The sequence below is a fragment of the Littorina saxatilis genome, linkage group LG17, assembly GCF_037325665.1.
Source record: "Littorina saxatilis isolate snail1 linkage group LG17, US_GU_Lsax_2.0, whole genome shotgun sequence".
Classification (NCBI taxonomy): Eukaryota; Metazoa; Mollusca; class Gastropoda; order Littorinimorpha; family Littorinidae; genus Littorina; species Littorina saxatilis.
In genome coordinates, this window is record NC_090261.1 from 46,395,130 (window position 1) to 46,407,854 (window position 12,725).

Sequence of the window (12,725 nt, forward strand, 5' to 3'; positions counted from 1 at the left end):
GTCGTCTGAAAGAATCTACCATTATACGAAAATTGGGAAACCCTTGGACTTGGTTTTGTCAAAACATTCATGCACACTTAAAGGCATATGTACGCGCTCCCGTGTTTACAAAGTGTAGTTTGCCCACAATCGATGTCAAATGCATCATAAGGCCATATAATGACGATATGTCGCAATGCGCGGACCATATACATGCATTACAGCTTGTTCTAGCCTCTGAAAAAGTGAGGATGTCAACAAAGACGCGGAGTTATTTCCCTTGTGTCAACGTTCCCTCTGTTGGCAAATCTATAAATAGGACGATCTAGATCAAAATAAAAATTCAAATATCTCAACATTTAAGGGGTCCTAGACCACAATATTTTGCAGGGAACTTAATTTAGCATGTCTCCAGCTGTTGGTAAAGCAATTAGCGTGTATATTCATCGAGTTAATATGCCTTTAAAAAGTTGTTTTTGGTTGTGGACTTACCTGTTCATATCTGCTTATCTAAACACTCTAAAAAGTAGAAATTAACACAAAAGATGCGCATTGATTTCTTCTTTTTGATGAACAAAAAATATCATTTGAAAAAAAATGAACTTACTCGGTTTTGTCAGCACGGCACGGCAGATTAGGAGCCTGGGCGCCATATGGACCAGTGAAGAGGCCTTCACGAATCACTGCAAAAAGACCCCTATACTTCAAAATAACATGATACATACAACTAAATGTGCAAGTCAGACTAATTCAAATAGGCTAATTTCTGTCCACAGCCAAAGCTGTTATTACACACAATTTCGAGGGCCCCAAAGGGGGGGTATCATCACGATCACGGGAAGGGAAATTTTAGCTTTCACGATCACAGTTACCTTGATTTTTGTCAATGATCACCGCGGCAGTCAATGATGAAAACAAATGACGATCACGATCACGAGACTTGATTTTTTTTGTCATCACGGATCACAGGAAAAGTCCCATCACGATCACAGAAATGGAAATTTCGGCAATCACGGTCACAGAAAGGTCAAAAACGCCAATCACGATCACGATTTTAAACCCTTTGGGGCCCTCAATTTCGGCTATACCGCTGATATTAGGACTGTATTGCTACATGTTAGCAGTGTTGACCCCGAGTTTTTACTGCAAACAACAAATAATAGTAAAATCTCAAGAAACTCTTGTAGAGAACACCGTCCATCACCCTGTAACCAAGTGACATCCAAGACATAAGCCCTGCCCACCTCGTGTTGAGTGACGGTACTCGATACGACAGAGATGAGGCTGTTCGAAAGTGAAAGTACGAGTTGTCGTTCTTGGGTTTGTGTGCACATGTTTTGTGACGAAGTGCGCATTCGCGATTGCAAAATGGATGGGGAAGGGGGATCTGTGCTTTCTAATGGTGTTGGTATGTAGCCTTGCTTGGCCTATGTCCTTATTTTGCATGTCTGATAGTGCATGAACATATTCAGTTTACGGGACCTGTGTATTGTTTATCGCATTCTCCTCCGACGCTCTTTTCCAGTCCTGCCTCTCCATTCTTCGTTTCTGTTCTGCCTCAGTTCATTTGTTTTCGTCAGTGATGAGAATATTAAAAATTGTTTACCTTTTCAAGGCATGATGAGGAATTTGCTGGTAAAATTCAAGGATAGTGGCCGGAATGAACTCTCCTTAAATAGTATGCCATTATGTTTTGTCCCATCAACGTCAGAATAAAGTTTAAACAAGTTATGAAGTCAAAATAAATTGTTGCTTTTCATTCACCTCAGCTGGTGATACCTTTCAACAGGTTCCTTTAATTTGGGACACTGTTCTTGAACATTACCAATACCATGTTGTCACTGTTATGTGGTCCCAGATGCAAATATTATCACACGGTCACTGCATGGCTCGTTGTGATGGACTCGATCTATAGACAATGATTGAATGATAATTAATTCGTACAGTCATAGATCTTAGTTCTTACCAGTTTTAGTTTTACATTATTATTATTATTATTGTGATCATTTTTATGCGCCTAATCTAGATATAGCCCTAGGCGCTTACATATTAATTTCTGCCGTTTGAAATGGAATTTTTTACAGACAGACAGACTACGTATACATTATATTGATATTGTTTTTAAAATGAGTGATTTGAAAATGAAAGTTTAACTGTAAAGTGTACCTGCTATGCAACATCTAGTGTAATGCATACAGTATTTCAGTACATGCATCGAAATGTGCTATATTAACAGCTATTGTGTTTTCAGCGTAGCAATAGGGCCCGATATTTAGACGAGACAAGTATAATGCCGACGAGTCGAAGACGAGTCGCATTATACTTGTTCGAGTCTAAATATCGGACCCTAATTGCTACGATGAAAACACAATAGCGTTTATATAGCTATTCTGACATTAAATTCTGTGTTAAAATCATGTTTTTGTCAGCAACAAGTACCAGAATGGTCCATGTCGTTGATTGCAGACGACGGTTCCCTATCCGCATGAAGCCACGGAAATAACCGAACATTGAAAAACCCACGGACATGTATTACGGAGAAAATTTGAGATAACTGGATGCTTAGCATTACGTCAATATGTTAGGAATCATATGACGTCATGACGTATCATGCTTGCCTACGTAGATTGTATACTGTTCAAAAATCTGACTTCTGTTTGGAATTCGCCTGGTGAAGACTGCGGTAAATCTGTAGATGATAAGAGAACAAAGATTGTCTCAGAAGAAACGACGAAATGTTTCAGACCGGTAACTTCATTTCAACATTGCACTATACAATGGACGTTCTGTGTGACAGGAGAGTTTGCTGATTTTGTGTTAAACATTGGAGAGATCGTCTGCTAGAATCAGAGATAGGTCTGTAGCATAGCAGACGACACGTTACTGATGTGATTGGCGCTTCAGATTGCAGCTTCTGGAAATTTGCAAGGTTTGTTGCCTGTTAAAGAACTGGATTTTACACGTAATGTACAGTAAGCAACAACAAAAACACACACAAAGCAAATGGCACTGTCTGTCGACTAGCCACAGAAACAAACCTGGCGAGAAACAAACCTGGCGAGGTATGCGTGTACTTTATACACGTGGAAGAAACCGGAACCATGCGTCTTTGTTATTCAACTTATTGCCGATATCGTTTGGATATCGGCAAAAATGGCCAACTTCCGTAGCGTTATGCTTTGATGATCGGAAAAGGGATGTGTGAGACCATCCAATCACAGCCCCCGAATTCCCCCACGTGTCCATCAGAATAGCTATATATTTATATATATATCACTTTTCTTCTCATGGGTGAATGAATGACTGATTCATATGAAACAGAAATTTCAGATTATTGTTAGGTAATTGTACCCATTTTAGACAGGGTTGATGGCAGCTCTTGTATTTAGTTTCATTATTGTTTTTAGATAAGTATGGAGAATATATGCTAGCCCTGTGCACATTGAATTTGAAACTAATTTGACAAGAATATTAACTTTATTAAGACTAAGAGACCAGCTCCAAGTCCTATGCATGAGGTTCCATTTTACATGGTTATGGGTAATTACAATGTTAATATGTTCATTTTTCGATCATAGAAATGCACCTGCTTTTAAGACAGCTTGGATCGACTACTGAATTGTCTTGATGACATATATATGTTACAGGCATTAAGTGAAACCAGGCATTACGCGTAATGCCTAAAATGTTCAGGCATTACGCGTAATGCCTGTGACCACTAGGCATTACACGTAATGCCTAAAAATACCAGGCATTACGTGTAATGCCTGAAAATCATTGTCAGGCATTACACGTAATGCCTGAAACCTGTTACAGGCATTAAGTGAAACCAGGCATTACGTGTAATGCCTGAAATGTTCAGGCCTGTGACCAGGCACTACACGTAATGCCTAAACGTATATAATGCCTGAAACCTCTCTGCAATTGTCGTTGGTGAGGTTTCTGTTGATGTTTGTTGGTGGTTTGTGGGTGGTTTGTTGGTGGTTGGTCGTGGTTGGTGGTGGGTCGTGGTTGGTTGGTGGGTGGTGGTTTGTTGTTGGTTGTTGATTTGTTGTTGTTGTTGCATTGAATCAAAAGACGGTCCAGGCGTCCTACTTTCAGCTTGGGGCATTGCACCAAAAGACGGTCCAGGCGTCCGACTTTCAACTTGGGGCATTGCACCAAAAGACGGCCCAGGCTTTCAGCTTGGGGTATTGCACCAAAAGACGGCCCAGGCGTCTGACTTTCAGCTTGGGGCATGTCGATGTCTTCATTTGGTTACAATAATGCCTTTTGTAATTCTTCCTCCGTTTCGATCAAGTCTATGATCCCATCGGGCAACGTTGTTGATCTCAGACCGATCTTGGCTTCCGTGCCAAACATTGCTTTAAATGGCGATCTGCCTATACCGGCGTGGTGACTCGTGTTCTTTCTAAACTGGACAAATTTGATGCCAGCAGTCCAGTTCGTAGTCTTGTTCTCGCTCATCCATGCTACCAGCATATCCTCCCGTTGACATTATAATTATATGTGTCAATTACTCTATCCGAGACAGCATCGGAGATAACCCGGTTTCACGATAGACGTTGAGCTGAATACCAACACTCAACTCTGTTTTTGACAAACACCATGTTCAAACAAACGTCGAGTAAACAATTCTTTTTCATTATCCTCCATGGTGACGAATAAGCAACTGGTGAAAACTCGACTGGAAATATTGGACCTCGGCTTTCCATTGTGACATGCACTCACACTTACGTGAAATTCAAACTGTGGTGAACACTATGTCAGAAATACATTATTTTGCATTGCGAACCATCACTCATAATCGCAAAATAAAATGTGCAATCATTTCAAAGCTCACTTGATCGAATGTCAAGTTACTATATTCACACCATGAAATTTTGTCAACACTTTGTCCTTAAAAAATGTTCTCACCGTCATCCAAGATGTAATGGATAACTGTTCAGTGCAATAGACTTTTATGCTGTGTGTATTGCCTGAATTGCTTCAGGCAATAAGCGTAATTTTGAGAGACAAATTTCAGGCAATACGTGTAATGCCTGGTATTTTTAGGCATTACGTGTAATGCCTAGTGGTCACAGGCATTACGCGTAATGCCTGAACATTTCAAGCATTACGCGTAATGCCTGGTTTCACTTAATGCCTGTAACATATATATATACACAATGCATACAATTTGTGCAAGTATTGTAGACCTGGGTGTTGGAACAGAATGATCGATACATTTGTGGTATACTTTAAGGTTCTGGTTTAAAATGTATTTAAACATGCAATGCTTTACACTTTTCATGTAGGTCATTTATTAGTGTACCAGAAACAAACCTTTCAAAAGACATACACCCAACTATGTGTATGGCCTTATATTTTTGCCAGTTTCTTGCTATGTTTCTGTCTGTCTCATGCCCTTTTTCTTTTGAGATTTTTATTTCTGTCAAATGAGTGTATTGACTTACCACAAGGATGTTTGACATCATGTTAACACGTTACAAAGAAGCTGAGTTTACATATTTTTTTTAGTTTTGAATGGAGGAAAGGATGATGAGCTCAAAACGAACATTCTAGTACAGACAGACAGCGTGTCAAAATCTTTTGACTTGTAGTTGTAAAGAGTCTTTACAAATACAATTTGTTTCTCACATGATTAATCATTGATTAACCTATAGTTTCATAGCTGCTCTTATCAAGTGGTTTTCATGGCATTGAGTCAGTTTTGGAGAGATGTAGAAGATTAAACCAAAAAGGCTTGGAGTTGGATGTAAAACATATAATGTTAGTGCTAGGTCAAAGGATTGTTGATGTAGCCACATGATTTTTTGTGATATTGTTTTTCTTTCTGCAGATTATTTGCTTCCTAATTGAATAACTTGCTTCTGGGGTGAACATGTTCTATGGGTTGTTTGGGAAAATTCTATCTTATTTACATATGCTGCAATTGGTTTTGGCTTTGCTTGCAACAGGGCCCATAACATTATTTTACTTATTATCAGATCTATAGGATACCATTTAAACCATTGCATGTCAGTTTAAAGTATTTGCTGTTCTTATACAATTCAGACCACTGTTACTGATATACAGTAAATATGTAAAGACTAATAGTAAAACATTACACGCAGAGTATGATTATAAGTTATATAACACCAAAACATCTATACTTCTCATTCTTTGTACACTGTAAGTACATGCATTGACATTTTCAGTTAATTCAAAGCATTCACTGCTCAGACCCACGTTAGCATGAGATCTGGTTATCAAAATTTACTTAAATTACTAGCATTCTTCACACGTTATTTTATTCTGTTTGGTTTACCTCCACAGATCTTTCTACAAGTGTATCTATCTTCCTGTCTGTTTGTGTATCTATCTATTCATCTGTCTGTTTATCTATCTAATACTCATGTTAATAATGAACATGTATGAGTTGTTCTTCAGTGTTGGTGACAGAAAGGGGGAAAAGTGGTCAAAATTCAAATCTCTAGTTTTGTTTTTGAAATATTGCTTTTCATAAAGCAGAAATACTGTAGTATCTGTTGTACATAAGAAAAAATCACTGGTTCACATGGTTCCTACATAATCTAACTTTTAAAGCTGGTTCTTGTGTGTCTGTGTGTATGTTTGTATGATGACGATAGGACCCGAAACGGCTGCACGGACTGAGACAGGAATTGCAGAGAATGTTCTTTGCCACTCGAGTCGTGTCATAAGGTACTTTTGGAATAGCAAATTTGAAAGGATTCTTCAAAAAACGGCGGAAAACATTATATACCCTGTGAGCTATCGAGGATCCTCCCCGTCTGGGCTGTCGAAACATGGTCTTGTTAAAAGACGTTTTCAAATGCGGTTAACGGGGAGATACACTCGAAGCACATTTAGCGAAGTTATGTTGCCAAATCATCAAAGATCAACATTTCACTACACGGATCGATGCACACAGTCGAAATAGATGTGACTTTCACACGACCGAAGACTACTTACTAGCAGACGACAAGATCTAAATATTTAGATCAGTGTAAGAGCAATCCGTTGAAGAACAGTTACTCCGCTTATTCGTCTTCAGTTAAGCTTATTTCCCCTGCCATAAGTTTCCTTGCAGATCTGCAGTCGCGTAGTGAAATGAACTAGTTGTCATCGGAAGATTCTTCTCAGTCAATGATGACAATGATCAAAGCACAGTAAGTTCTATGCTGACAAAAGTCACTTTCGGACAACACGACGATTGACTTAATTTATGAGCCCAAAGGTAACAATATCGACAAGAATGTACGCATTTGACATTAAATGAAACATTCATAGACAGTTTCCAACTCACCAGATCTGCCAAAGAGCCGTCATTCGTGAAAAAACGATGATTTTAATCAGACAGGTATCGGAAACAAGCCTTGGTCACCTGCGTTATTCCTTCCAAGGCGACGTGACGGCGCCACATTTGTTTGTTTATCGCGAAACAACACAGTTGAAATTTGTGTGTAAAATACCACAAATTTGTGGTGAATCAGTTCGTCATCTGCGTTTCGATTGTAATTAAGTCAGATTGGAGTTACTTTGAATCGAAGGCGAGGGTAACCTGCGTTATTTGTGGGACATCGTGAACAAATTTGATTGCAATATTTTATACAGAAAGTAAATTTCAATGATTCTGGCTCAGACTTGTAGATCTGTTATGCAGTGTGTTGGTAGTGTATCTGCTTTTCTGCTATGAAGCTCATTTGGAGTGATACGCTGATCGAAGTGGGGTACCCTATGTGGGACATCAGCCGTATGCAGATTACGCCTCAGAACACTCTCGCATTTCACAAAGACAACAATAATTTGCAACATTTCAAGAACTGCATCAGTTTTATTAGATACTATTTCAACAACAACAGCACAAACACGACTATTATCAACAACACAGAACGGGAGGTAAGTCTTCAAAGACGCACCAAGTGTGCGTTCCCGTTTTTGGACGCCATTTTTGCTGGCATTTTCACAGTAAATCTTAATATTTCCATATCTATTGAATGATTTTGGTATTTTCTTTGATTGTGCCGATTCTCCTATCTCTCTGGCATGTACTGGGTGCTTTGTGACCAGTTTCTCCCCTAGACTGTATTGAAAAATGCGTCCGTGTGAGCTGACCCCCACTTGTGACCAGTAGCAAAGAACAACTCGTATACATGTACTAATCGTCCAAAACACGGAGCTCACTGTTACTCGTACCAACAAAAAACAGATATATTATATGGGTATGGACATGCATGGCCGTGTTTGCAAACTGTGACAAAAAGATTAAGAGAAAGAAACTTTAACACAAATCATACTATACATAGCTACAGGAGAGGAGGTGTGGCAGGTACACATACATGTATGCATACATACACTGACTATAATATCATAAATAATCAGAATACTAATACTACTGTGTACAGTACTACACTGGTTCTCATTTAAAACTAATACCCAGATCACAGAAAGCACACACACGCGCGTGCACACACACACACACACACACACACACACACACACACACACACACACACACACACACACACACACACACACACACACACACACACACATTCATTGCAATACATGCAGCACACAGTCTCATTTATTTAAACTTAAAGACAACCAGCATCATTACATGGAAAAGAGACATTCAGTGTTTCCATGTTAGGTTGATGTGTTTGCATGGCTAACTGACACACAGACACTTTGTGATAATGTCTGTTTTTGTCTCTGTCCCTCATTTCTCTCTCGTTGTTTTAACACTCTCTTCCATTCTCTTTCAGTCTTGAACACTCACTGTGTGTGTATGCATGCTTAAACATACGACCACACCCACAGACATGCACACACACACACACACGCACACACACACACACACACACACAAAGAGATGTGATTTATGCAGCAGAAAATTTCACCCAGCCAAGACAACCAGCATCCTTACATGAAAAAGAGACAGCCAGGGTTTCCTTGTTTGGTTGATGTGTTTGCAGGGTATACTGGCGAGGACACTCGTTGATCATATCTTTCTCAGTCTCTGTATATCTTTGTCCTTTTGTCTGTCTTTTTCTCCACACACACAAACACACACATTCTCTCTCTCTCTCTCTCTCTCTCTCTCTCTCTCTCTCTCTCTCTGACCCATGCAAGGGAGACAACTGCATTGCAATACACAGTGTGCAGAATGCTTCATTGCTCGAGTAATGGTCCTTGTATAATTCATCTGTGTAGACCTAAGATCATTGATGAAAATCACATTCACTGACATTCAAAACATGCATGACATACTTCGACAACTAGGGGTGGACACCCCTCCCCCATCCTTTTACTCTGTTCTCAACATACATGTAGAATTAATTAAATCACCCCTTCTTTGTCACCTGTTTAAGGGAATCAGGTTTCTTAGGAACAATTGTCTGACATTGCAGATGCTGTTAGCTCAGGAAAAATAAAGCTATACTTGCCTTGCCATTTACCAGTGAAGAAACGACAAGAGACACACATGTGCCCCTGTTTGTTTGTGTGTGTGTGGGGGGGGGGAGTGTTGGCTGGGTTGTTTGGTAGGTGTGTGGGTATATGCCAGTTTCTGGGATCTGGATAACCCGCCTGGGTTGGTGGTTGGCGGGTGCGCCACAGAAGCCGACGACGACTATCAACGTGACGGTTTTTTTTTTTTTTTTTGGGGGGGGGGGGGGTGCGCATCTAAAAGAGTCTTAAAAGTTCACTGTACACAAGGTGGATATAGTGTACAACTCCAGCTGGTCTTCTTGCTGCTGTACTTGCGGTTTTAGTCCGTTTGCCCTAGAATGTAGGCTTTTCAAGCACAGTTAAAAAATGCTATGTTACAATGTTAAAAACTGGATAAAAACTACTGAGGCTCTCACACTGGTTTCTGCCCCCCCAACGCCGATGAAAAGGCGCTGGGCGTGGTCAAGGTGACGGTGGCTTCGCTCAAATTGTTCCACTCGATCACTGTCTTTATAAAGAACGAGTTCCTGTATTGATCAGTCTTTGAGGTAGGAGCTTTGAAACAGCGGCTGTTGTTGGTTGCCTGTCTCTGGAGGATGTTTTGGCTCTCATACCCCTCGTAGGCTTTAGGCTTGACTCGGCGCCGAGATACGCTCACCCGGGTGAGGAATGAGTCAGGGGGTAGGGCAGGTACAAGTCCATTGATGATTTTGAACAGCATCGTCAGGCGAAATTGCTGACGGCGTTCCTGGAGTGTAGGAAGTTGGAGGTACTCTAGCATCTTGGTGACGCAGCCTGGGTCCTTGGACACGTAGTCTTTCATGATGAACCTAGCGGCTAGGCGTTGGATGCGTTCGAGTCTCTCAACGTCTTGTTTGTAGTAGGGGTCCCAGACCACCGCCCCGTACTCAAGGGTGGACCTGACAAGAGTGATGTAGGCAAGGCGACGGCACTCACGTGGGCAGTTCCGGAGGTTCCGGCGTAAGAAGCCTAGGGTAGATCCTGCCCTCTTGCAGAGACTGGTGATATGGGGGCCCCACTTCAGGTCGGCTGAGATCTGTATGCCGAGGTACGGGTTCTGTTCGACCTGTTGGAGGATGGTGTCTCCGAGGCTGTAGAAGTAGTGGGATGTGGATCTGGTGGAGAGGACGTAGCACTTCTTAGCGTTGAACCTCATCCCCCACTGGTTGGCCCACTCTTCCAAGCTCTTTAGGTCTGCCTGTAGCGTAAGGTGGTCCTGAAAGGTGCGGATCTGGCGGTAGAGGAGACAGTCATCCGCAAAAAGTCTGACAGACGACTGGACTGAGTCTGGGAGGTCGTTGATATGGCACAGGAACAACAACGGACCCAGCACTGTGCCTTGCGGGACGCCGGACTCGACCTCTACCTCTTCAGATGCCTCGCCCTCCAGTACAACCCTCATCTTCCGCTTGGTCAGGAAACTGGTCAGCCAGTTGTGGACACTTCCCCGCACACCGTAGTGGGCCAGCTTGTGGAGTAGTTTCTTGTGCGGGACAGTGTCGAAAGCCTTGCTGAAATCAAGGATGGCGACGTCAGTTTGGTGGCCAGCATCATGGGATGACAGAATGTCCTGCATGGTGGTGAGCAGCTGGGTTTCACATGAGTGGCCGGTCCTGAACCCATGGTTGCGGCTGGATAGCACTCCATGTTGTTCGAAGTGCTTGTGAAGATGGTGGCAGATGATGTGCTCAAGGAGCTTACAGGCGACCGAGGTCAGGGATACTGGGCGGTAGTTCTCAGCTTTGTTCCTATCGCCCTTCTTGTAGACAGAGGATATGTTCGCTGATAGCCAGTCTTTCGGGAGCTCGCCTGACTCGATGGAGGTGGTGAATATCGCCGTCAGGGATGGGGCAATGGAGTCAGCGCACGTCTTCAAGATGCGGTTTGGTATGCCGTCTGGTCCCGATGCTTTGTTGAGCTTGAGGTTCCTCAGGAGTTTTGCAACACCTTCGGTAGTGATGGTAATCTTCTCAAGTGGGGGGACTGGGGTGCCTTTCAACTCTGGTGGAGGAGAGTCATCACGCTTCGTGAAGACGGACTGGAACTGTTGTAGCAGTATCTTGGCTTTGGAGGTGCTGTCGCTGTGTAAGGAGCCTTCTTTGTAGAGTGGCGAGACTCCAGCGTTGTCCTGTCTGCGTGACTTGACGTATCGCCAGAAGGGTTTGGTGTCGTTTGTCTTCAGGCTCTCCTCGATGGTGGAGTTGATGTGGTTCCACTCCGCCTGCCGCATCTGGCGTCGACATTCTTTCTGGGCGAATCTGTAGTTCGTCCAGTTGCCAGTTTTCTTAGCTTGGTTGTAGAGCCTCTTCTTGCGTTGCAGGATTTTCTTCATCTTGCGGTTGATCCACGGTAGGCTGTAGTTACTTCGCCGGAGTGTGGATGGTATGAAACGCTCGACGGCAGCCATGAGTGACGATTTGAAGCGGGTCCACATGACCTCTACAGATTCACCCTGTTCTTTCATGGTGTTGATCTCTTCTGCTAGGTGGTCTAGTTCAGTCGTGATGTTACTCCATCTGGCTTTTGAGTAGATGAGTTGTTTCCTTGGTTTTTCCTTGATGCGATGGGGGTGGATATCCACATCGGTGATGACGATGCTATGGTCTGATATGCCTGGTATTGACCTGGAACTTTTGCAGAGTGATGGGTTTGAGGTGAAGACCAGGTCGAGGATGTTGTCTTCACGCGTTGGTTGGTCATGAATCTGAGAGAGAAAGTTGGTTGTGGTGGTGTCAACCAGGAATTGCTGCACTGACCTCTCTGGAGCTCCTGCCTCTACAGCGCCACTGCTCCAGTTCACGTTGGGACAATTGAAATCGCCCACAAGTAGTACGTGTTCTTGGCGGTTGTCAGCTGTGATCTTGCACAAGGATACATCCAGTTCATCGAGGTCGCGTTGGTTGCGGTGAGGCATGTAAAAACACCCTACTGATAGGTCTTTGTTTCGTTGTAGGTGGATACGGGTCCAGATCAGTTCACAGTCTGCATCAAGTTCAGGTTGGAGTGACGATACCAGGCTCTTGTGCACTAATATAAAAACACCACCAGCTAGTGTACTGCGATCTTTCCTGTAGCTGACGTATCCCTCAGGGAAGACTTCACTCTGCTGCACGTCTGACTTCAACCATGATTCCGTTCCACAGATAACGTCCGGCTTAGTGTAGTTCACGACAGCAGCAAATTCTGCCTTCTTCTTTTCGATGCTACGGCAGTTTTCATATATATATGTAGAACATTAATGGCTAGGAATCTGATTTCACAATCTGTTC

The 12,725-nt window shown here is 42.6% G+C and overlaps 1 protein-coding gene across 1 annotated transcript in view; it reads left to right on the forward strand.

Annotated features, from left to right (window-relative positions):
* Nucleotides 1–1,318: 1,318 nt before the first annotated feature.
* Nucleotides 1,319–12,725, forward strand: part of LOC138953448 (echinoderm microtubule-associated protein-like 2) — a 116,472-nt gene continuing 105,065 nt past the window's right edge. The window contains exon 1 of the mRNA XM_070325264.1: nucleotides 1,319–1,387. Coding sequence (XP_070181365.1) covers nucleotides 1,348–1,387 — 40 coding nt within the window. The 5' untranslated portion in view covers nucleotides 1,319–1,347. The remainder of the gene's footprint in view (nucleotides 1,388–12,725) is intronic.